The 26271-nt window shown below is 40.9% G+C and overlaps 1 protein-coding gene across 23 annotated transcripts in view; it reads right to left on the bottom strand.

Annotated features, from left to right (window-relative positions):
* Window positions 1-3156: 3156 nt before the first annotated feature.
* sox5 (SRY-box transcription factor 5) overlaps window positions 3157-26271 on the bottom strand; it is a 243833-nt gene continuing 220718 nt past the window's right edge. For 11 of the 23 annotated variants that reach the window (XM_077234375.1, XM_077234383.1, XM_077234385.1 and 8 more), the window contains 8 exons: window positions 26165-26250; window positions 19216-19365; window positions 15816-15987; window positions 12774-12946; window positions 9866-9968; window positions 9148-9324; window positions 7624-7840; window positions 3157-7334 (listed from right to left, as the gene is read on the bottom strand). In XM_077234375.1, the coding sequence (XP_077090490.1) occupies window positions 7046-7334; window positions 7624-7840; window positions 9148-9324; window positions 9866-9968; window positions 12774-12946; window positions 15816-15987; window positions 19216-19365; window positions 26165-26250 (1367 nt within the window). In that variant the 3' untranslated portion in view covers window positions 3157-7045. The remainder of the gene's footprint in view (window positions 7335-7623; window positions 7841-9147; window positions 9325-9865; window positions 9969-12773; window positions 12947-15815; window positions 15988-19215; window positions 19366-26164; window positions 26251-26271) is intronic. The other 12 variants (XM_077234391.1, XM_077234393.1, XM_077234390.1 and 9 more) reach the window with 4 other exon arrangements.

The following is a 26271-nucleotide window of genomic DNA, read 5'->3' as shown; positions in this document are numbered from 1 at the left end:
TACTTTTAAAAATGTGTCATATTGTATGGCCAAATAAAAAAGTGGTTTAGTGGTAGAAGTGTTTTAAATGATGAAAAACCTTTAAAAATGGTGCATTTTTTTATTCATCTGTTACTGCAATGTTCAAATACAGCCTCAAATGTACAATGAGGGGAAAAAAGGGGGAAAAGAAATACAACCATGTCAGGCAGGAAAGTAAATATACATAGTAGGGAATCAGGAGAGGTTATTAACATAGTGCCAAAGAGGTGCCTATATCTGCCAATAGTCATTCGACTTTTGATGTGTATCATAAGTGAGTTTCTTGAGTGGGAGTAATGCAGATATTTGAGAACAAGTGTTTAGCATGAGAGTCAAACATCTGATAAATAACAGATACAATTCCAAAGAGAAACAAAATTGCAAGCTCTTGTAAGCAGTTATGTATTTTGGTCCAAAAAGGGATGATTTTATCACAATACCAAAAGCAGTGAAGAAATGTGGTGAACATTTACAGAACCTAAATTTCACACTCTACCTCAACTACTATCTTCACTACTGGTCAAAAGTTTGGGGTAGGATTAAAAAACAAAAAAACTTTTATTCAGAAAGGATGCATTAAACTGATAAAATTTTTTTACATTAAATATCAAAAGATTCGTAATTTCAAATAATTACTGTTCTTTTAAACTTCTCATTCATTCAAAATAATAAATAAAAAAAGATCGGTTTCCACAAAAATATTAACATTTTACAATATATATGAAAAGAGACAGGTTATTTGAAAATGTAATATTACACAAAATTAAAATTGTTGTTCAATTAAATATAGCCTTGTTGAGCATATGAGACTTCAAAAACGTTAAAAATGTTTTACCAACCCCAAACTTTTGAAGGGTAATGTCATTTAGTTAATTTTTTTTAGGTTTTTGTCATATTTGAGTGGGCATGTAAAGTTCTAAGTGTCGGGTGGTTGGTGGTTTTGTTTGGTTAGGCTTATATTTAGTGCTTAACCTGTTGTCTAACATTTGTTCTGGTGGCAGTCAGAAGTATTTGGCCCCTGTGATGTTGAATGGCATGCGTGTTAACATTTCGCCTTTGTAGTGTGCAAGTGCAGATGCGTTTGGCTTCGGTCGCGCTAAGGTGTCTTTTGCGTACACATTTGTCTGTCATTGGTAATGTGTGTGTGATTGTGTGTGTGTGTTGGAGTTCTGAGTACTCTCTAATCCCCCCCTCTTCATGAATACATTAGCGGAGTGTCTTAAACTCAGCTTAGCTGGCGGCTCTGGAGGCACATCACATCCTATTACCTACTTTAAATCATTAATGTGACATCGTTTTCACTCAATCTCCAAACACCCACGCTTCAAATCTGCACATTTCACTGAGCTGTCGCAGAAGCTCTGGAACTCACACACACACACAGACATATGCATCATGTACGCAGACATGGTAACTGTAAAAATACATAAGCTAGCATGAGCTTACATACATGTAAAAACAGTAAATACACACTCTGAATTATGCAAATTACTTCCCTCAGATGATGTTGTTGCCTTATGAAAGCATCTTGCCCTCTTTTTTTCCCCAGACACTTAGCAAAGACTGCTATATAGACAGCAGGAAAGATAACTCAATGAATCAAGATGTTTCTTTTCTGTACTTTGCCTCATACTGAGCGCGCACACTCTTACAAAACACTCTATTCAGTATTAGCTACAGGCAAAAAATCAAATATTTACAGTGCCAGGAGCTACGCTACTTCACTTAAAGACTTAAAGACTCAATTTTCCAGCCCACTTTCCACTGTGTTTATACGAAAATTTGGAGTACTTAACTCCCTCTCAGACAAACACTCAAGACAGCAGCACAGACCCAGCAGAGAGGAAACGCATTACAGGGCCAGAAAAGACAAGAGCTCTGAACCCACCAGCTTTCTCAAAAGCATTAACATTAACTATCACTTTTCATTACATAAAGTTTGTGATTTCCGAAAGATAACCTTACCTTCATCCATTTTCCTTTCAGTTGTTTCCATTCCACCATGCCTGTTGTAGTTAATTAGATCATTTGTTTCATTGGATGTGAGATCCATTGTGCTCTCTACATCTGGCCTTCTGATTGGTGGTAAAATTTGATTTCCTGCTTTTGAATAACAACATACTATAAGTAGCTTGTAAAACTACTTTTAAAAGTTAGATGTGGGCTTTTTAAGCAGCCTTGATTTAGGAAGCATTTCATTTATTTTCTCCAGAGGCATTTCAGACATTTCTCTTGAGAGTTAGAAGCCATGAAACTGAGTCAAATAGATTCACAGCATTATAAGCCTCGATTTGAAGGAAAAAAGACATTTCCTTTTTTATAAGGGAATGAACTTTGCATCCCATTAAGCAGTGACATAATAGAATCAGAAATGATAGTACAACAATATAAAAATAAAAAGCATATTGTAAAATGTTCAAGACTCAATAATGCCAGTATAATCATAATGCCCATTTCTACTCAGTGGGTAATGTAGTAATTCACTTTTTTTTTCGTGTGTGTCTGTGTTTTGTGGAGAAAATTAATGCGCTTTTTACTTTCATAATCGTACTGTTACGCTCATTTGAGGGCGGCACCAGAACCTTGTTATTTTGACTAAAATCTAGTCCAGACATTCATCCTCATAAAAGTGGTATTTTTATTGCTCTGGATGCTGCAATTGTATGATAACACTGGGTAATTTCTTGATTTGTGTCACAAATATTATTTCTAATTGAAATGAGTGGTTTAAAAAGTCTGGTATGAAAGTATTTTCTAATGATGGAACATCTTTGACCACCTACTTGAGAGGGAGAGATCAAGACAAACCACTTAAGGTTTGTTAACAATATAGTGTAATTCATAAACACTCTTCTACAAATATTTGTAATCTCAGCAGGTGTCCAGTGTGACGTAGATCATTCCAGACTCATGCAGTGACGTTCAGCGCTGGGAGTTCCCTTTGTTTGGCCTAAAAATCTTGGGATTGCTTCATATGTTGGCACATGTATAAGAGTAGACAAACAGTACTTGGTGTGCAGTGTGGTGTGTTTTTTTTTTGGCAGTTCTGGACTGTCATCTAACAGTGCTAGAGTTTAATTATGGAGTTGATGAGTTGGAGTAGGGCAGAAAAAGAAGCCACAGACACAGTAGAGATACAGAACACGTTGCTGTTTTTATTTGAGCCTTGACTGGCAGTAATACTGAAAAACGTCAACTTAGAACAGATGGTGGTAACCCACAGCTTGCTTTTTTTTCTTTTTTCCATAAGAGTACAGTAACTCTTGCTTTTATTGTGGCATGAATAACATCAATAAAAGAGAGAAAGAAATATACAACTTATATTACACTGTGTTATGAACAAAATATAAATCTATAACTCTATGCTATATTTACATAATTATCTTTCTTGATTTTCAAGTTGAAATGGTAAGTACTTTTTGTTTGTTGTCATTTAACATTGTTTTGAGCTCCACACGTGACTTTGATTGTCTTATCAATTATTGTTCGTAATACAGGCCATCATCAATCAGAGTATGTGTACACAAAGACCATGCCGAAAAATAATTAGTGACCTTGTATGATAAACCTCCAGCATACGTGTCCCTATCCATTGATATGATTGTGGGAATTAGTTGCAAGTGAAAGCATGGTCACACTAGATGACCTACACAATCTATGCTGTGATTGTGACTTTCGTTATCTGACAAGGTGTGATTGTGATGTCACTATAGTGAGCTTGATTGACAGATGGAGACAGTGTGGAGCTAAAACAATTCTGGAGATAAAAACATCTAATATGGCCGTTCAGTGGAGCTTCACTGGAATCAGATCACCATTTTAGAAAGGTCATGTCTTCTGATTTAAAGGAATAGCCACCTGTCACCATGTCTTTTAAAACCCGTTTCACTTTTTCTTTCTTTTGTGAAACACAATAGATGTTTAGCAGAATGTCCAAGCCGCTCTTTTGCATACAATGAACTGAGTGGTGACCATGGTGTTCAAGCAAGATTTTCAGTGAATAAGGACTTCAAGTCGGTTTCTTTTACAAAGATATTATATGGCGATTTTTTTCTTTCTCTTTTCAGAGCCCTTGGTCCACATCCACTCTCATTGTTTGGAAGAGGGCAGCTTGGAGCATCTGCTAAACGTCTCCTATTGTGTTCTACAAAAGTAAGTCACATACAGGTTTTGGCAAAATTTCATTTTTGGGCTGAACTATCCTTTTCAAGGGTTAGTTGTGTATTGTAACCCTGAACTGTAATTTGACACGATAGGTAAACAAATGTATTCATCTAAACCAATGATGTTCCAATGAAACATAAGGGAGAGGATGACAAATATCAGTAAACAAGATCCACGCGCTCTTTCTGTTCAATAACAATTGGGGTATAATATAACTGTTTTCTTTATCTTCAGTAAAAGTAAAAGAGAATTAACAGATAGGAAACTTCACATTATACATAAACCATTACAAATAAAAATATCATGTTCTTCTTATTATGTTTGTCTCCGAGTGTCCAGAGTCCTAGTGCTTTAAGAAATGTTTGGAGTTCATGAATGATGCACGGAGGAGAAAAAGAAAATGGAAAAAAAGAGAAATGTCTCTTTTCCTTCATATCAGCAGTTCACCGTGACCACTTTATCAGAGATATACCAGCGTCAGAACAGGATTAATTCAACAAAAAAAACGAGAACAAATAAAAAAAGGAAAACAAAAAACAGAATATTGAACATAATAATTAGATCTAAATACCTACCCAGCTAAATATAATGCTTTATCAAGCGCAGTTTCCATACGATCATAAAAAAAAAAACATAATAAATTATACTGTACATAACTTACTAAACTTAGGAAATGCTGCCTATTCTTATAATTAATGTTAATAATATTATTACACTAGAGGCAGTTTTAATGAAAATAAAATACAGTATTTGCAAATACGAACTAAAACATTGACATGCAGAGTCTGAAACGGCTCCTCCCAACCTCGACAGCAGAGTGACGTTGACATGGAGGCAGAACATAAATACAAACAACAGACGGGACTGGACCTCTTCGAACCAAATAAACTAGACAAAGACAAGCACGCAAAATGCGATTGGTCAACACTTGGCTAGTGCTGCGGAGTACCTTTAACATTTTTCGGCAAAAAAATCTCAAGTAGGCCAGAAAAGTCTAAATAAGTTTGTAGTTCCATGTGTGCAATCGGAATATATATTTTGATACGTGTTGTGAGTTGACAGCTTTTGGGTAGATGTTTAATGGTTGGAGTCTGGCTGCTGTTCACCTAACAGCTTGTGTCTCTCTCTCATCCAGCTGCCCGCTTATGACCACACCAGGCCAGAGAGAGGCTGGCAGAGTAGTTACAGTTAGGGCAGCCGTCAATCAAACGCTGTCGCCGTGCCAAAAGCAGCTACACAGGTGCAGTAAGATTGAGTGGGTCAGTCAGAGCCACACAGAGAGTGGATGACTGATGGCACGGCTCGGAGACTCCTCTGCACTGATAAACGGAGTGATAGATGGAAAAAAGTGTGGGAATTAAAGCGAAAAGAGAGAGACAACACAAACCCCTGCGGAGGAGGAGGAGAGATGTGAGATATATTAAGGGGCGCTGATTGAAACGCACACTCGTGCTTGTCTTGTGCGGAGATCCCTGGTTTCTCTCAGAGCTGTCCTTTGAAAACAGAGTGCTGAGCACTGGGGCTTGTGGGAACTCTATTCTCCTCCTTCAATACGCCATTCAGGCACAGACTCTTCTCTAGAGAGCTTTTCTCTCCGCATCCTCTCTATTCCTTTCGGAATGAGGTGCAATGTTCCCTGCACCCAGATATGACAAAAACAGGTTGTTCAGGGAGACAAAGAGAATGACAGGAAAAGAAGGTAAGACAGGAGGAAAAAGCAAACAAAGATATTAACAAATGATCAAGGAATGATCGGACGTGAAGAAAAATAAAGAATGATAAATGCAGTGTAATTATTAAATGTTTGGTTTCCTTCCTTAAGGATATGGCAGCTAGCATGAATTGTACGTATTGAATGTTGTATTTTTTGTTGTTAATGTTCCCATGACCAGCACATCAACTGTCTACATGTACTAAAAATTAACTTAAAACCTAGCAAAAGGCGCATTCATCCACACACACACACACACACAAACATAAAGAAATGTGCACGCATACAATAATTCTGCTCGAGGCTTCACCCTCCATGTCAGCTGTTCACCAAACAAAATTTGTGCTATCTCTTAAAGTTTGTCTCCACACATGAGAGACGTCAACATCCAAAGTTTCCACAGAAGAGGAGAAAGGAACAGTAAAAGCGTGTCAAGAGGAAAAGACGAGGGTTGGTCTGTCATCCAGCGGTGTCCAATCTCCTGAGTGAAGGGACGTGAATCCCTTCCCATCCTTTCGTCCAAAAGAAAAGACATCTTTGAGTGAGAGCACATGGGCGTGAGGATGATAGAAAGAGATTCAGCTAACAGCACGCCGAAGAGAAAGAAAAAAATGGAAATGTTTGTCATTTTACTCCTGTCAGGTGCTTTACGGTGAAGAGGAAAATAAATGTCTTTTTTCTCTATTAAAACTGTAGCACAAAAACAACAAAATCACATTCACAAGCCACTTGTTGGCACTGTGTACCTGAGTGAGAATATTATAGAACCAAGAAAAAAAAAAAAGCGGTTTAAAAGTGTCTCTTTAGAAACAAACAGGTCCACCATTTTAAAGTGTCTATGACGGGTCGACTGACAGGTCCTTAGTAATAAATGTCTTGATAACAAACCGGTCAAGCGTCATTTTTCCTATGTAGTCATAGCTTACTCGTGATTCAATAAGAACTTGCCGCGGTACGTTCGCTCAGCGGGAGTCAGGGCAAGCGTTACACTTCATTCACAAGACCCTCCTTTTCATGTAACAGTCATTTTGATTGACAGGTCCTGTGCTTTGCTGTGGATATCAGGCTTAGGTCTGGAGGAGTCCTGATTGGACGGTGTATGGGGGCGGAATGAAGTTTGCTTGCATGAGATGGCTGTGATTGGCAGGTTTACTGAGTGATGTGATTCTCACTGTCACTGCCATAGTCATCGTCTTCGTAGTCAAAGTCATCGTAGGCCTCCCCGTTGCCATCATCCATTCGGAGCTCCTCCTCCTTCACACGAGGCCCCTCCCCTTTGTGTGTGCGGTATGAGGGCTGGCTGGTTGGCGGGACTGGTTCGGGGCTACTCGACATGCTCGAGTGCTCAGAGGGCAACTGTGGAGAGGGCATTCCCGCCATAGAGAGCGCACCCGGGTACACGACGCCCGCTGAGGACAAGGGTAACTGGGTCTGCTGTCTGTAGTACAAACACACAACAACCTGTTAGTGGGGCCTGGGTGAAAACCTTAGTCTGATTGTTGTATATAGTGAAATAATGAAAAAGTGAGGGGTTGAAAAATGTGACTGTTTGGTGATGTCACCCAAAAGGAAAGTCGTTTCATAGGTGGTGCATGTGCACTGTTCATGAATTCACTGATGAATCGTTAACAGTAAGATCAGGAATGTGTCATTTTGCATTTTGCAACAATTTGATTCCATGTTGACTTAAATAACTTTTACTAATGTATTCTTTTAATGGAACCTACCCTACGGTGAAGTACTGGCGCATCTCCTGTCTGCGGTTGCGCATGATGGCCTTATATTCACCAATACGCAATTTTTTTCCATCCACCAGGCAGGTGCGTTTGGGCCGTGGTTTGTATTTGTAGTCTGGGTATTTCTCTAGGTGCTGCTTACTAAGACGGGCCTGTTCTTCATAGTATGGCTGCTTTTCCAGGTTGGTCATGGCCTTCCAACGAGAACCTGCAAGAACAACAAGGTGTTTAGAGAACCTCACATGCATGCACAGTTATGATTCAGACAGAAAGTCAGGGATAGCTGCTACAAACAAACATTTAAATGTGTTTATTTAACGGTTGCATTTTTGAGCTTCCCAATGCAAATGTGCCCTAAAGAAAACGTACTAGAGCAAGGTCAGGTATACTCAAACAGCCAAATTATACAGAGTAGTTGACTAATCATTCAGGCAACCCAGTAACTATTCGATTTTTAAAATATGTAATTTTGCACATCTCCAATACACTCACACTTTAGTATGGTTTTTAACTGCCTATTGTTGAGCCTTAAAAACTGGCACTTTGCACTAAGAGAGGGTTTTTGTTTGGTCTAATGAGTACCTTTGAGTGGAACTGATGTCAGACAGAGAAGAATAGAGTGTGCTCTTTGCCCTCCAAAGCCACACACACACACACACACGCGACATTATTCCATGTCACAGCGGGTTAAGTGGGCCACTAATACACTCCATCTAATTATCAGAGCTCAACAGGCGTACCTGTGGCCTGTGTCGCTCTTTTTCATTAACAGAGGCATGTGAATACATACATATACATGCACATTTACACACTGGAGCACATGCCACTGTCCCAAAAACTGCAGTAAATGTGTGTTCAGGGTGTTACGCGTGTGTGTATGTGAGTCTGTGTTGAATTTACACAGTCCTACTGTATGTTTAATGGGGAAAAGCTGTCACCACTGGCCCTGACATGCACCCAGTGCTGTAAAGGGGGAACTCCTTCTGTTAACAATTGAGAGAGCGGGGCCTTATTAAAACCAGATTTTCTGGCGTTATAAAACGCTTAGGAGCTCTTTAAAATGTCAAACACAATCCCAGAGGTCTGGAGAAAATGTCAGACAGACTGGAGAGCTGGTTTAATGCATAATGAATTATATCATCATTGTTGGAGTCGGCCCTCTAGAGCGATTCATTAGGCGGTGGTTACACAATGCAGTGCGGGAGAGGGCTGTGTGTGTGTGTGTGTGTGTGTGTGTGTGTGTGTTGAGGAGGAAGAACAGAGGGGATTCTCTGTCACGGGCTGCATAGTTCTTCCCGAAGGAGCCAGCCTTTAAGCCCCACCCACATTTAATGTACCCACAAATCTCAGCCAATTAGGGAATACAGTGTGTGAATCAAAGTTGGATGGAAAATAAATCTTTATCAAAAGCCTTGAGTCAAAAACTGCGCAGCTGAAAACAAGAGACGGAGCTAGTAAACTGTAAGTGGTTAGATAAGTGGTTTGAGAGATTTAGTGGCACGGTCTCTATCTCACCGAGAATCTTGCTGATGTTTGAGTTATGCATGTCAGGGAAGGCCTGAAGGATCTTCCTCCTCTCGTCTTTAGCCCAGACCATAAAGGCGTTCATGGGCCGCTTGATGTGCGGTTCGCTGCTGCCGCCACGCCCTCGAGCCTCCCTGAAGATCCGGGAGTCCGACACACTCGGGCTTCCTGGAGAAGGAAATCGGGTGAACAAACATGCTCATATGTACAATACACATAAAATAAGACATAAATGTATGGTTGGCTGTGATTCATTGAAAAAAAAAAAAAATCAAATCAAATAATAAAAACAGGTAGCATCAGCCACCAAGAAAACAATTAAGATTATAGGGAAGTAAATAGGGTCCTTTTTTATTTCACTTCAACTTTTATTTGTCTTTAAAGTCACAATGTTACAGAAGTAGCGACACATCTGTTCTTCTGTATGACGTATATTTAGGTGCATCCAAAAGAAAAAAATTAGGACAGGGTGGGGTTTATTCAGACAAAATAATTGAAGTCCTGCATATGTCACCAGAGAGGAAACGTTTCACCAGAAGATTTAGTATTTGTATTATTAAAAAAGATGGTAAAAAAAACATGCATGGATGAATTGATGAATCTTAAAATCCATTTCATGCCAACTTTAAACTGAACTTTCTGATTACACAAAAACATCAATTGAGAGAGGAATTTATGATTGGCGTAAAAAAGAAGATGATGATCTTACCATCTGAATCTCCACTGATGCCAAAGTCCATCATTGCGTGAGTGAACTTGCTCTCTTCAGACTGTTTTAAATGCTGGCTTAGGCTCTCAAGAGCAGCTTTATCCTGTACACACACAATATACAAACCAATCCATTTAAATTCATTATCGACAAATCAACAGATGAAATTTGCATAAACACAGATGAACTGAAGAATCAAGTGCATGGAAAGAGAATCAGAAGAAAAAAAAATATTAAAATGTGAGTTAATGTTTATCCATCAAATATGAGTAGCCTGAATGCCACCTGCAATCTATTTACACTTATTCTTTCCCTCTCTTTCTCACTCGATCTCGGTCTCTCTCGCTTAGCCCTGAGGTCAATGCATTAGAGAGCACGACGGCTCTACAGATGAGAGCGGGGCTGGACCGCACAGTCTCCTGGGTATTTATTACACCCAATAAAAAGAGATTTACTATGCATTTACATGGCTAATGTAGCTGGGCTGCATATTTCAACACAACACCCCCTACTCTCTAAACATGCACACCCCCCCTTCGGAGCTGCATCTGGGGCTTAATTAGTCAATTAGACTCCATCCTGAATCCACGCTACGTTTAAAACACACTCGCAGACAGAGTCCTCACCATTAGAGAGTGACCTGGGCCTTCTGCGACTCTGTAATGAAATGCATTACACCATTTTGCAGCCATCGAGATTTAATTGTTCAGACTGAGTTAGTGAGTGGGGTTTAAATGAATGTGTAATGGAGAGAGAATCTCTCCCCAGAGAGACAAAGAGAGACTGAGAGAGATGATCAGGTTTGATAATGTGACAACACGAAAACTTCGACTTTATACACAAGGTGGTTTGTAATATTGGGAAAAGCTATCCGTTAACACTCATCTCAACTGCAAGAATAATTACTATTTTAAGAGCCCTCAAAAAATAAATTGGTAAAAAAATGTACTACACTATAATGAAATATTAGCCTTGTATACGTATGTTGCTTGCACAATTTATATTTCGACAGAATACGTAGTTAACTTTGATTGGCTGTCAATGGAGAAAGATGATTTTAAGCTGGAGTAGTTAAAACATGTACCATAATATGTAGACTAACTGAGCCTAAACCTTGCTTGGATCAACGCTAAAACTCTTTCATCTCATAGGTGATTTACCTTGCTCATCTCCCACAATCCATTTATCTTAGTGTGACACAAAAGGGTTTAGGAACAACGCAGGGTTTGACCGCACCATGTGTTCCTGGGGAATAAGTTCAAAGAGCGCAGCGCACTCTCTCAGAGAGTCGAGGTTAATACATAGAGGGACAGTAATTGTCTAAAATCAGGAGATAATGGGCTTAAGAGGAAAACAAACATCAGATGGGCTGGCTGATGTGGACCTCAGTCACGTAACAGAAACAAATAGCGAGAGAACAACTGTACCACTTTACCATGTTGCATTTCGGCACGAACCACCGCAATACAGTTTGAAGATTTAAAAACTTTAGTTTGGAGGCTTTAATGTCCATTATCTTGAATGCCAACTATATGCTACTGTACTTCAAGACAAAACTACACACTTAAAAATTACATTTGTCACTTACTTCTGTTCTAAGAAAATGGACAATGGAAAAATTATTGATGACCCATCCTGCACTACAGATTTTTGTCTTATCAGATACTCTCTAGAATGAGAATGCCCAGCCCCTAACACCCCTGCAAAGAAAGGTCCTTTAATTAATTGAAATGTCCTTTTTTAATCTGAAATTTATCAGATACAGGAGAGAGAACTTTTCTTGCAACAACATCACTCAGATGAACTCCAACATCCCACTTTTCTCCAAGACCGAGATCATTGATAATACTCTCTCTCTCTTCACGTGTGCTGCCCTCACATTTACCGCAAATAATCCGCCCTTTTCTCAGCATTCGAATGTGTGGCATTAATCAAAAATAACCCCTCTGTACTCAAACGTGTGTAAAAGTGCAGCGTGGATGACAGTTATGTGTGTGTGTGAATGTAAAGCTGTGGTCAGGGTAGTGCAGCTGATCTGTGGTAAATCATAATAAGGATAAAGTGCTTGGGAGATATGGATTATTCCTAATGCACCTTCATTAACCAGTGTGAGCTGGTGGGTGCTCAGTGCAGTGTGAACATGTGGGTGCTAAACTGAAGTTGAGATCAACGGACCCATAAACATGCTTTTGTTAAGCATTTACCTACTGTGTATTTGGAGATGTTGATACGAGTTTACACACAAAGGTTTATGAAATAAACCAAATCTCTGTGTGGCGGAGAAAATCAGGAAGCAAGGACACCTGTGTATATACAAGCGTCTTCCTATGCTGATGTGCACAATCACATCATTAGAGGTGGACGAGGCAAAAGTATCCATAATTTAATGCTTGTTTACTGACATACTCGGCTTTTTGAAGCATTTGTATGCAAATTCCACAGAAAGCGAGTGTTTTCTATCATCTGTGGTCAAAGGCGTTTCCTGTGCTGTGGCTCGTGGACCAGCTGACTCAAGTGTGTTTAGCAAACAAGCCCAATTTAGCCGTGTAGCCGAGGAGTCACTCCAGTCACTTCACATTAGCATCAGCTACGCCATTAAAATTAGCGTCCTGTTCACTGCGCCCTGCCTGCCCTCAGTCTGCCTCCCAGACATCGCCATCATGTGCAACAAAAGAGCTTTCAGATCTTAGTCACCTCTACTCCCCCTCTTCACAAGAACAGCTTTGGGAAATCACTTTGTTCAGAGATGAACACTTCTGTTGTAATTAACGCATCTGTTTGTGTATTTTCGTCTTTTTTTAAAACTTCATTTGCACTTTTCATTGGTGATGAGCAAGATAGGGGTCTGCAGACTTTTTTCAGTCACAAGCTGGAAGATTGAGTGATGCAAGACAAGAGTAAAACAAACCTTTTCTGAGCGTCCATTGTTGAGGCTCAGGCTGTTGACTGCCGCTACTTTGGCGTCCAGCACCTGCTGCTCTCTCTTTAGCTGCTCCTTCATCTGTCTGGCCTCCTGGAAAGCTTTGGTCACGGCCTCATGGTCGTTCAGGTAGCCGCCGGAGGTGATAGACGACAGCAGGTCTGAAAGAATGACAGTTGTGAGGGAGGCAGATCAAAGGCGTATGACTAAGACAACCGACAGGTAAAGCATAAATGTGTCTTGATATAAAGCAGTCATTTCCAAATGGTTCCTGTATTTACCAAATCGACAATTTTTAGCCCATGGCGTTTATCATTTTGCATACTGTGGGCATAAGTATTTCATTATATTATCAATTTCAATGTTTGATTTGGAACATTTTTGGTACTTGTCCTACAAAGTATTTTTGATTCAATGTATGGACTTAAAGTGAAGTCACCCAACACTAAAACACTGCTGGCACTCCGGGCATCACACATTAGCACTGAGCGTGCTGTGAGGTCACCTATCAGCATTTGTGTTAATATTACCATACACACACACTGACCATTTGACTGTCACCTCTGTGACTCAGCTTGCCTATGGCACAACTTGCTCTTAACATTCACTCAAAGCAAACAGAAAAAAAGAAGAGTGAAAGATAAATATTGACTTCTCAGGCATATGAGTGTTTAGTTCAAGCAGCTAGCATTATGGTCTGTCAGCTACTTTAAACATGAAGTGCTAGAATAATGAAAAATGGTTGGAGATCAGTGTTTACCTAATGCCTGTGTACATAACATGATCATGTGAAGCTGAAAATAAAATCTCTATTCTAATTTACAGCAGAAGCTATCATCAGATACCTGTCGCTGACGCACACACTCAGACACAAGGTCTGTTCTGAAACCTAGTGAGCTGCCTCACTGTCTATTGCCTACATAGGCAGCAACAATGTTCTTCATTGCATACAAAATCAGATTTTTTTGTTTGTAATTACACTGTCTTTTATTGATACTTTATAGTATTGAATAAAAGTTCACCTATAATCAACATTTCTTGTCACTTTGTCTGCTGTGTTGGATACATTTTTTTCTCTGCCTGTTGCAATGCATTTTGTGATCGGTTCTCTCTAATTAAAGTGTCTATAATTTTGCCTTTGCCTTAAATAAGTTGCCTCTGTAGGCAGCTCACTAGCTTTTGGACAGAGCAACACTCTCTTTCACACAGACAAAGGATAAGAAATCCAGATGAAAACGGATGCTGAAGCCTGATGAAAATCTCACAAATCCGAATTTTTACATTCAGCTAAAAAGTGCCATTTGTCTCATATCTCTCTCTCTCTACCATTCTGTAGGCTTTTATTCAGACCAAAGCTCATGGAAATCTTAAAAGTGGACAAAAAACCCCCAGTAGAGATTACTTATATTAAAGCCATAAGCAGTCTAATTTGGCCCATTCCGCAACATCTGCCTCCAAGCATATCAAAGATGTTTCCAACCATCTTTTCATGGCTATTATTTGTATTATTCTCAGCAGCTTAACCACCCAGGCCGCTAGCTGCATCTGTTGGCTAGTGCATGTGTGTGTGTGGTGGAGCATTATCTCACCAGGATAAATCTAACAAAGACCTGTGCTAGATTATGAGTATTTATCTGGCCTAATCCGGTCGCTAATGCTGGATAGGATGGATTAAATGCTTTCATTTGAAATGATGGAGGAGAGAACTCTTAAAAAAAAGTCATATCTCTGGAATCTGCTAAAATGGTCACAAGTCAAAGGATGAGTGGAAGCCTGCACACTTCCTGAAAGTCAATTTAATTGGGGGTCAAAAAAATGTCTGAGGTGTTAATTAAGAGCACCGACCCCACTAGAGAGAGATAGTTACGAGACGTACTTACATTTAAAACGACTTATTTAAAGTAGAGATGTATGTCAGTGTAATAACCCAAAACATAAACAGTATATCACACTTCACATTACAGTGACCTGGAGAGTAGAACATTTCTTTCGGCCTCTGAGAAAAAGCAAGGGAGAGTGATGGCCTTAGAGGACAGAGCACTTGACAGCCCTTGTTATGTTTCTGTGGTGACAGTGACACAAAAAGAAAGGGACACATGGGGTCGGGCATACTGGAAAGTCTCAGGACAGATGTCACTTAACAAGGTCAAAAAGATGAGAGAGGTGGAGAAAAAAGGCATTCAAAGATCTGGCAAGTTTAAATATAAATACTCATCCAGGTAAACACACATACACCTAGAAACAACATGTTAAGTGGGGCTCTGAATATGTCTTTGACATTACAATACTTCCTGACCCCTTAAAGATGTGCACCAGATGGAATAATCAAGGGACATACGGCACTCTCAATCTCTCGATCTAAAAGAACCTCTCACTGCGACAAGTTCTAAAGGATTCCAGTGAAAACTTTACTTCCTAATCCATTTTTCAGAACAAAAAACATCTGGGCGGCAAATCCACTAATCTGCTATTAAATCCCAGGATTTGTTGAAAAACACAGCGATTACAGGGAAGTAGTCTGAAATGGCTAACTGTTGTGAGGGGTGGGGGGTGGGGGGCATGGGGAGGGGAGAATATTGCTTTATTGTGTTATTAATGTATGTTGTTTGTGTTGGGGGTGGTAAAAGAGTTGTATAAGAGGCTTGTCTAATCTCAGCGCCTGTCAGGAAGGCTTGTGTTGCTCTATTCAGCACCTCTAAACAACAGAAATAAACGCCGCTAAACCTTCCCATCCGCTGTCTCCCTCTCTTTCGCTTCCAAACACAGCTGCTTAACAAGCTCTCCCCCTCCATTTAGACTAATAAATGTTTGACAATGTGCCCTTCAGGCAAAATTAAATTCTGCAAACCTAAAAATGTAACATCAATTACCATCTCATACAAGAGTCTGTGCGAGCAAAAAAAAAACATATCCTGGGAGAAGGAAATGCTCTTGAGAGATACATTCAGGGCAATATGTAATAACATTATGCCGGTTATACTGCCATTTATGTGTTTATTGAAATGCAATGAACTGTGGAGGTGCTGGTACCTATGGAGCTGAGTCTGGACGGCGGTCCTCCGATGCTGGAGTGGGCGCTGTGCTTCAGGGACCCGGGGCCCAGCTTCAGGGTAGGGACCTGTGGGGAAGCGGGGGAGGTGGGTGACTTGCTCTCGGATGCCTTAGGCTTGGACGACAGATTCAAGGGCTGAGGGCCCTCGTCCTGCAAAAAAGCAACACGTTTGGCCCGGTGTGATTTTTCTCCTCAGAGACTTGGGACCCAATCAAAACTCCCAGCAGGGGGTCAAATCAGCTGACTGCATGCTGAAAAAGGACGTTTTCAGCAAATGCGGCCAGACGACAAGGAAAGGTAAAAGTAATTGTGGTTGCGCAGGCCATTTGAAAAACTTGCCGATGTTGGATTGACTTTGCGCACTGCCATGGCGTAATCAACATGCAGCACACCCATGCTCAATCAAACAAGAGAACAGGGACAAAGCGAGCATACCATGTAAAGAAACATGCTTAGGTGAGAAGATTCACACACATTTACCAAACATGTTGCGCATTGAGAAGAAAACAAAGCACATACAAGCATACACAGAAACACAGAATGGCCAAGTACTCTATAAATATAAGCATGATTATTTGACACACATTACAGCTTCAAATATGTTCACAGATGTCAATTAGGCTCAATTAGATAATAATAAAATAACCCTGAATAACCCTTTTGTGATAGTTGACGTCTATCCATACGGTGCAAATGACTGCTACCAAGATATCAACCATGCTGACATCATAATCACATCAGAGAAGGCACCATAAGGGGTAATTAGATCTCAGAATGACAGATGCTGCCCTGTACACAACATCAGAACATTGCAACGAAGGCCTAAACTTGCCATCAAGACCTTTCTTTTCTTAACAGCTTCATAGCTCAATACCAGAACTACATCAGAAGCTCGCTCACTCAGGCAATTCTCCAGGATCAAATGACCGTTCCAGCACTTGCCCAAGCCATAGCTGTCGATCATCCTCGCCTGGCAGAGGGACTCTCAGGTCACTATTGTGCTCCCACTGCAGTGGGATCTCATATGTGCTAACATGGGGAGTGCAGCTTCTGTACCAACACCTGTTTCTAGAGCCTTCCCGTCTGTCATGAATGGCCAGAAACAAAATCATTTGCAGCAGCCATAGAGGACCACCACATCTCACAGAGCTACAGTGTCTCTCCTGGTCTTGCCTCCGCAGTAGTACGAGCAGAAATTCGCTGTTTCAAAGGCAGTAGGCAGCGAATCAGCAAGCTAGGTTTTGGAACAGAGCTTCTGAGGTCTGGAGAGCTTGATTAAGACCTTTCCCTCACCGCCCGTGCTGTGATGGGCCGTAACAGGATTGTCCTCATTAGCGCTGTTCTCAATGAAAGGGGAACCAGTGGGATGTGGACTCAATCATAAGGGAGACACACAAAAGACCCTACTCAATAAGAACACTAAGACGTGATTGAGGAGAATACTGTATCATGACCCATATTGTGTCGGGTGTGTAGCGACGCTGCATTGAAGAGGAAAACTGAATATTTATGACAGATAATGCCTGCCTCCCGCCCCGATGGTGGATTGTTCTTCGAGAAGCAAATCCTTGGGTGGGATGTTAGCCAAAGAGAAGGAAGCTGGTGAGAGGAGAACTAATGAAGACTGGCAAAGCTGTGTAAGAGAAGGAAGGCTAGCTTTAAGATCTGTCATACATGTTATAATAGGGAATAAGCTTTAAATCTCATCTAAAATGACATATGAGTCACTTAGAATTAAAAAAAAATATTTTAAAATTTAAATTATTTTTAAGTTTTAATATATATATATATATATACACATGTATATATATATATATATATATATATATATATACACGTGTATATATATATATATATATATATATATATATATATATATATATATATATATATATATATATAACATTGCTTGCACAATGTCTTACTGTCCACCAAGTAGCTTTGTGATCTCTTTTGAATTTTGCATGAATGTATACATCCTTCAAATATACTGCTGACAGTACAGTCTACTTCAGAGACTGTAAAGAAACCAGAGAAACTCCCTCGAAAAAGAAGTGTCCAAGCCCATTGTGACCAACACATGGGCAGCACCTTCAGGATGAATCTCAAAGCCAACTGTGGCAGCACTGAGCTTGAGTGAAGGAATAGTGTGGATGTGTAAATCTGAGTACGTCACAGAGTGAAAACCGTGATATGAGTCAGTGATGCACCTGAGTTGTGAGGCCTCCCCCAGGGTAAAGCACTTAAGCTCTGTACGCCTCAGTCCAACCAGCTGTCCGACACACGCCACACATCTCAAAAATGAGAGGAAGAGTGGCAACTACCCCAGGGCAGCGAGCTTGAAATATACATGTCTTCCACTTCATGATGGCAAAAAGCTTACAGACATGGAGAGAACAAACGAGAGAGCCACGATTGAGGGAAGATTTGAAGATAGAAAGAGGAGGCAGAGAAGGAGAAAGGGAGGGCTCTGAATCAACTTTTAGATACTTGACAGGGAATATGAGAGAGAAAGATATATTAAAGAAAAGTGTAATTTTCTCATGGCTCAGTGGCTGTGGTGGCCTAGTAGGTGCAGGCGGCACTGCCAATTATCTGTATTATCCCTATCCCTTTTCTTTATCTCCATGTATTTGGTCATGTGACAACAAAGGATTAAATGTTTGAGGAAAACGGGCTTCATTAGCCTTTGACACAATGAGCTGCAGGAGGCCAGACACAGTCGATGGCGACCGCCAAAGCTTCACTGAGATTGACAGAGGGAAACGTATCCTGAGCTCTTCCTCTTATGCAACAGGCATGTGGTTGAGCTCCAGGTTTGTTCTCTTCCCTCTCCAAACAGGCATCGGCTCAGCCGTGGCTCAAGGCCGGAGTGAGAGTGGGCAACAGGCCTTCACACATGTTTATCCAGCCCTGGCCGCCCCACGGTCCAGCTATTGTACTGCTGAGCGGGACAGAATGGGCTTGCAGGGGTGTCCGGGCGTCTAGAATGACCAGCCCAGCAGGAGAGATGAGAGGCCAGACTGCTTTTATTTCTGCCCTGCCTGATATTCATGGAGCTTTATTCCGCTCAGATAGCTCTGACCTCCTGCTGCCACACTGGCCAAAGGGAAATATACCTGTCATGAGCCTTATACACTATCAGAAAAAGGCACAAAGCAGTGGTGGAAGCTAGACCTTGGGTTCAGAAGCTGGCATACAAAGCACTTGAAATGCAACTGTAGTGAGGCATGGAGAATTGAGGGCATTGTGCCAGCTTGGAAAAGTTATGGGTTTTCAACCTAAAGAACATCAAAACCAGTACATACAAATACTATTAGCTCTGGATGGTGAATGTACACAGGTGTTCCAGCCTAATTCGCATCCACAAAGACATACCTTGGGCTTTGGTGGTGGGGTGCTTCTGTTTTTCTCGCTCTGGCCGCTGGTGGGCGAGTGTGTTCCGGTTGCCAGGTTGGCCTGAGGCACTGTGCTGTGTTTGGCCCCCGGAGACACCTGCATGGCAGCTAACTGAGCTGCATACAACTGCTGCAAAGAGACAGAGAGAGATAGAGAGAGAGAGAAGGGACAGAAGAGTGGATGAAGAAGAGAGAAAGGTCCATGAATAAATGAATACACAGAACGCACAAAAAAAACAAAACAGGCTAAAAAGCTGGTTTGGCCATTAGTGGAGAGGGCTGATGGTTGTTTATGTGTGAGGGGACAGAGCTGTCACTTTATGTTCCACCATTCGGCCTCAAGGGGCTACGCTAACAGCTAGCAGACGCCTGAGTGAGACATGTCCCCGCCAAGGTGCATCCTGGGAAAAAACGCACTCACCATAAGGGTCATATTCACTAAGGAAAGAAAAGACTGAAATAGGGACTCTCAAGGTGAAAAACTGGTGGATGTGTTTATGCTAAGAGAGAAGTTGTGAATTTCTCTACCACTGAGAGTGGAAACAAATGCTGGACCCCCTATTGATTCTTTTACTCTTGCTTAAGAATGCACACCAGGACAGAAGGACCCATGAGAAAACACTCTTAAAACTCGAAAACATATCTGCCAGCATGATTCAATGAAATGCAGCATACTGCCATTTGACAGAATAAATCAAAATTTTGCTCCTTTTTATTTCCATTTTTTCAAATGTATTAAATGACTGATAAATTGGCTAATCTTTTGTGATTAAAGTAATCATCAGTAAAAAATATATCAGCTTCAATAACAGTAAATGAACATTTTTAAAATGTCATTTTTTTAAATAAAATATAATAAAATAAATTAGCAGTATATAAAAACTTTAAGTCTTTACATATAAGTGTTTAAGTTTGTTTCCTAATTATATTGTATTTATTTCTAACACTTAAACACTTATTAAATACTGAATATTACAAATAATTGCATGAATTTTTGAATGAATTAAATTTAATTAAACAGTAGTGTTATGTATATCTACATGCATATATCAGTATTATATTGTCATCTGCATAACCAATGGAACAAACCTGTATCAGTCAACCACAACCAATAACATCTCCCAACTGTTAAATGCGGAGTTCAGGGATGTGCTCTTCTACACAGTTTATTTGTGGACCAGAGCAAATGTTTCTACGGTAACAGGCAGACAGTACAGTGGCTAGACATTGCATAAAACAGATTCCCGGAGCTGTTTTAGTAATTCCTGCAACAAGTACGTGTTTGCAGCTTTCATGAGCAATTTCAAGGACTTTGAGGAAAGCACAGAATGAATTGATAGAGGGAGCTTTTTATTGTATTTGTGGGAAAATATGAGGAACTAAATCTGTGTTTACAGTAGCTGAGACGGGCTGTTTTTTAAATTGTATTTTTCTCTTTAAGGTTTGGAAGCGAATGGCTGTTTGTGAGTAAAACTTCCGTCCTTCTGTTCGTCTCTGGCTGCCAGCCACCAGCAGGAAACAAAGACTGGTTTATGCAAATGTCCATGGCAGTTCTATCTCTCTCTCTCTCAACCTCGACAGCACATTCTCCACAATCTTCTGTCGGCTGTATCTGCTAGAATTAAATATTTCTATCAGATGAGAACACAGAGATTAACGCACCATCATGCTGAGAGACATATCCATACAGAACATCTCTATCCACTCACACTGGCTTTTATCTGCCTAAATTTGCACCGCAGAGAGCTAATAAAGTTAATAAGTACAGATTTTTTTTGTTGAAAAAGGGACACTGCTATATTAACTCTATGCATAAAAGTAGAGGTGCACTGAATAAAAAATAATTGTCTGGTATATATTTGATTATATTTATGCTATGGCCAGCCGAGATGATGGCCAATATTAAATATACACTATTTTGCCTGTTTAAAAAAAAATGTCTAGAGTAAGTGAAATTATTCATTTTAGAAACCTTAGAAACAATATGCTGTTTGAATTAATAAAAAAAAATGATGTTTAATATTACCTACTTTTGATTAATTATTTCCTACAATTATGGCACTACTTATGGCTGATAAAAATATGATCACTGATATATTGTGCATCCCTAATAAAAGTATTTACTGTATTGACTGCTATTTGTAATATTTGATTCTGATTGGCTTTCCACAGCAAAACTGTATAATCTGTATAGACTATTGTCCTATGAAATTAATTTAATCTAGCTCTTGTATCACTCTTTTTTCTAACATAAAATAATTTCAGCTCAAATCTATACTTTATGTGGTTAGTAATGAGCGGGATAATGTACACTCAGTCAGTCATTATCTTTAAAATGAACACTGACAGGGTGATTCTTCTATTTTTATTCCTCACTTGGGTTGTGCACAGACATACAGCACCTCAACGCGCACACACATTTCTCTTGGATTTTTTGATCAGGAGGTGACTTCAGTGTGTGAGCTGTAGTCCACACAGGGGAGCAGGACATGAAATAAAGCTCTTGTTGGTCATTTCTGTTCAATTACTCCCACCATGGCCCCTGGTTGTGTGTGTGCCTGAGCGTGACATACGGCCCCTGTCGGAGCTTGCCCTGTCTGTGTGTGTGTGTGTGTGTGTGTGTTTGTGTGTGTGTGTGTGCGTGAGAGGGCGAGATTCTCTGTGTCCGGTCCACTGCATCAGACTGCTTTATTTTCTTTCTGAATTGAGTTCTATTACAGGGCCAGCTCTTGTCAGTCACAACCACTAGACCGACACACATACACTTCACTTCCAACCGGGGCTGCCACTGAACAGGCTCAAAGCGCTGCCACCCCGCCGTCAACGTGAGCAAACAGGAAGTGACAGCACAATGCCCCTCGAGTGCCCACGGGCTCACGTATGCACACGCAGCGAGAATGGGGGATAAAGGGGTGGCTGATCTCAAAAGTGGGGATGTAACAGAGGAATTTAAATGTCAGCCTTACACACACACACACACACACACACACACACACACACACACACACACACACACACACACACACACACACACACACACACACACACACACACACACACACACACACACACACACACACACACACACACAGAGGTGCTGAATGGGGGAGGGTGTATCTGTAAAGGATTTGATAGGACTCTTGACTCCTTCAGTCAAGCTGCGTCCTTTTGAACTGTTAAAGCTTCTCTCCTTGCTTCTCTCACTCTCTCTATCTTTGCTAATCCCCACAGAGAAGTCTTAGGCCAGCTCTAATTCTCTAACCACAAGTCTGTGTGTGTGTGTTTAAGGCAACAAAGGTAAGAAAACGCATACCGCCAACACAGAAGGCGAACACACAAGAAAGATCCCAATGTCAGTCCGTAATGCTGCAGGCCTGTCTGATCTAGTGGGTCAAATGTGACTCCATTAAGTAGTGTGTGTGTGTGTGTGTGTGTGTGTTTACGCGTCTATATGCAGGATGATGAGAGGAGATAGATTGGCATTTGCGCTTTAACTCGTAAGGCTGATTGGAGAGTATTAGTGTTGGTGACACATGTTTTAACAAAGCCACCACCCCATCCTCGCTAAGTCCCCGTCCCCTCCCTGAGCACAGGAAGACGGGCTGCTGTCAGCGCTATCCAGTGGAGTGGATCTGTGTGTCTTTATGTGGCTGAGCAGACATCTCTCGCTCTCCAGTAATCCCCTGCTTTACTCAGATTATAAACTTCTTTTCCCATCTTGCTTTGTTGTCAAAATTGAAGCTGTTCGGAGTGATCCTCTAAGCTATTGTCATTTTGGTCACCGCTGGCTATTGTGCGTCTCATGCTTTTTCCATTGTTGTCAATTCTTCCTATTATAGTTTTTTTTTCGCGCTAAACTAAACACTGGCGGTCGAGTTCTGTGCTATTTTGATTAGTGTGCCAGGCAGGATGAACTTTGACATGAGTTGCGTCTGACTGAAGCCGGTGCCAAGAAATCTCCTTCTTAAGTGTCAATTAAAGCCAAAGCTAGTGTTTGCAAAAAAAAACAAAAGCTAAGTTAAAATTTATTGTGAGTTGGGATTTTTTTTTTCTTTTCTGCTTAATTTTTTTTTTTCGGATTGTCAAGGTAGAGACTTAGTGCTCTGTCCAGCTAGTGGGAAGCTTTGAGGCAAAATAACATTCTCATTGTGTGATACACTGGGAATGTTATGTAAGCTTATTATGTTGTGGAGCAGATAGGGCAAGCTGGATAGGATCAATCCAGCCATGCTATCTATTAACAGTGTCACTGACCTCATCGTCCTCAGGCAATGCCACCAGATCACTATCTGAAAGGAATTCACAGCGCTTATCGTGCGTACACATGCAAGTGGCATCAAAAAAATAAATCACTGGGGGTTTGAACTACAAATGGAAATACATGTACTATTTTTTACGGCTGATATAAGACATTAAATACAGTCTCACTGCTCGCTTTCCCTCTCTTGTTCTCCTGTGTGCTGCAGTAATCCGGTGCAATATGGTCCAACATCTGCCTCTACATATGATGGCTGACCTCCTCCATTGACCCACTTTATACCTCTTCAGTATGCTGCTCGCAGCTCATACCTTTCTGTTCCTCCCATCCTTTTCTTATTTTTCTCTATATCTCTCTCCACTTCCACTTTCCAACAAAGCCAAAGTCACTATCCCTCAGCTTCTGTGTGTGTGGTTTTGGTGGGTTACGCAGGTTAATTTAACTGGTTATGGAATATTAGGCCAGTGTGAACTGGCCGCAGTTGTGAAAAGTGGTTTTGTGGCCAGGTTTAAAGAGAGCTGCAGTGACTAATGGCAAACACCTTTAAGATAGTGACCCCTAGTGCAATGACTCCCTCTCACTCACACATGCACACACACACATTTAGAGGACTTGTGTAATGGCTGGTGTGTAGGTGTAGGTCTCATACAGCTGTGACTTCATCCGTCTGGCATCTACAAGTGTGTTTGTGTGTTGAAATATAACTTGAAAAGAATTGTTATACAAAATGAATTTCTCTGAAAACGTTGGACATGCACACTACACAGGATGCAAGCGCCTAATTACAATGTGTTAAAATTAAGTTGCAATAATGCCCTACAAATTACAATCAACAAAGCTGTCATCACTGCAAGTAACCAAATGCAGCATGCCTTCAGTTGATGTGCAGCACAAAAACTTCAGACACTTTATTTTCCTTTTGAATATGTATTGTACTTATATATAGAAACATACTTAAATAAGCATTCCTCTAGTTCAGTAGACCATGGTGCTAGTAATGCAAAGGTCTTGGGCGTGATTCCCAGTGAATGCATAAACTGATAAAATCAATACCATAAATGCAATGCATGTCGCTTTGAATAAAAGCATCTGTCAAATGCATAAATGTAACCGAATACATCAAAGCCAGCTAGTGGTCATTCTGGTCTTCTGCCTACTAAATTAAATCATCATTAGATCTCTATATGTATTATACAAAAATAAAAAATAAATCACATTTTAAAAATAGTATAGTTGAGAGGACATAAAGTGCATTGAGAAGAGGGGCAAGGAATTGCAAGCCAGATTAAGCTCATCAGGTTGAGTGCACAAACTACTAAACCACGGCTCGTGGAGTGACCAAGACAAATATTTTGGGCCTCTCATTGTGTTGTGGGGTCTGTAGGCGAGATGCGCAAATGCTCAGATTGTCCCAGAGGAAATCCAACGTGCTTTTGTCGGAGACATCTGTATTTAGGTTAGCCTTAGTAAATCATTTTCTTTGTGACAAAGCCCTAATCTCTCTCCCTCTCTCTCTCTCTGAGTGTGTGTGTTGCAAGGGAGATTTGAGGATGGAATGAGAGAACAGTGGCATTGGAAGTTGTTGTTGTTCTTTTCTCCAGTTGTTTTTCTGGCAAAATCCAATTGCGGCTGACAAAGCTGTTCAATCTGGGATTTTTTTGAATCTTAACACGAAGGAACATATGGAGACAAGCTCAGAAGCAGATAAAATCAGACGGGACAAGATTCTTGCAGTAAACCAGTCATACAGAGCACAGAGGGATGAGTGCACAGACACAGAGGTTTTAAAAAAAAAACAGAAAAAAATATCCTGTTTTATTACCTGTTATCCAGAGGGCACTTGGGAATACCACCTGTTTCTGCGTGTGAATGTGTGAGAGCCGTTTATACCTCTTGCATATGCTTAATCTGTGATACAGATGTGCAGGTGCATATCCTTACACGTGTGCACGTAAGTGCAATGCCCTGTTAAAATTCACTCTAATGTGCATCTAATGTTTGGCATTAGAGTGAATTTGTGGCAGGGTGAGTTTGGCCTCTTAGGCAGTCACTTTAATTGGTAACAGAGAGGAAGTGCCGGGCCCGTGTGGGTCCCCAGGTAAATGCATCTCAAGCAGCCAGGCTCTTAACCTGGTGCCAAGGGGATCAGATGCAGTCCGTTAATAATTTTCTTCCCCTTCGAGAGACCAAACTACGGAGAAAAAGGAAAGAGGACAGGCGTGGAGATGCATGTTTACTGCGTTTTCCGTTTCAGAGCAGCACAGTGAGGCTGCATTAGGGTTTGGCTCTATTCAGACAGCCCATAATATCTTTTTGTGTTTGCCCTCTGTTCAGTGTCCCTCTGTGCTCTGTCCCCCTTAAAACAGTTTCTATGGTACCCTTCGCTCCACAGTGAACAATATCAGCACCCCAGAGCCAGCAGTGCGGCATTCTCTCTCTGGGCTCTGGCCCCTCACAAAGGCCCATTTCTATGGCAACATGCAGTTGGCATGAGGAAAAGAGTTGGGGAGAACAGTGGGCATTGTTGTTCTCTATCGGGATCACAAAACAAAAAAAGGGGGAAAAAAACTAGGGAAGAAAAAGAGATTTTGTTTGAGAGGTTTGGAAAAATGGACTGAATCTCCACAGCAAAAGCACACACACACAAACAAAACCACAAGATGGACTTTACCTGCAGCTGAAGAGGGCCGAGGCCAGGCGATGCAGCTGCAGCGGCTGCCATAGTTGTGGGGATCAGCTGTAGAGGGTAAGGCTCACCTTAGGAAAAGAGCATTATGG

The sequence above is a fragment of the Siphateles boraxobius genome, unplaced genomic scaffold (assembly GCF_051911475.1).
Source record: "Siphateles boraxobius isolate OS27281-9 unplaced genomic scaffold, OSU_SipBor_1 19, whole genome shotgun sequence".
In the NCBI taxonomy this organism is placed as follows: Eukaryota; Metazoa; Chordata; class Actinopteri; order Cypriniformes; family Leuciscidae; genus Siphateles; species Siphateles boraxobius.
The sequence above is the reverse complement of the archived record's forward strand: the minus strand, read 5'-3'. Positions and strand labels throughout refer to the sequence as shown.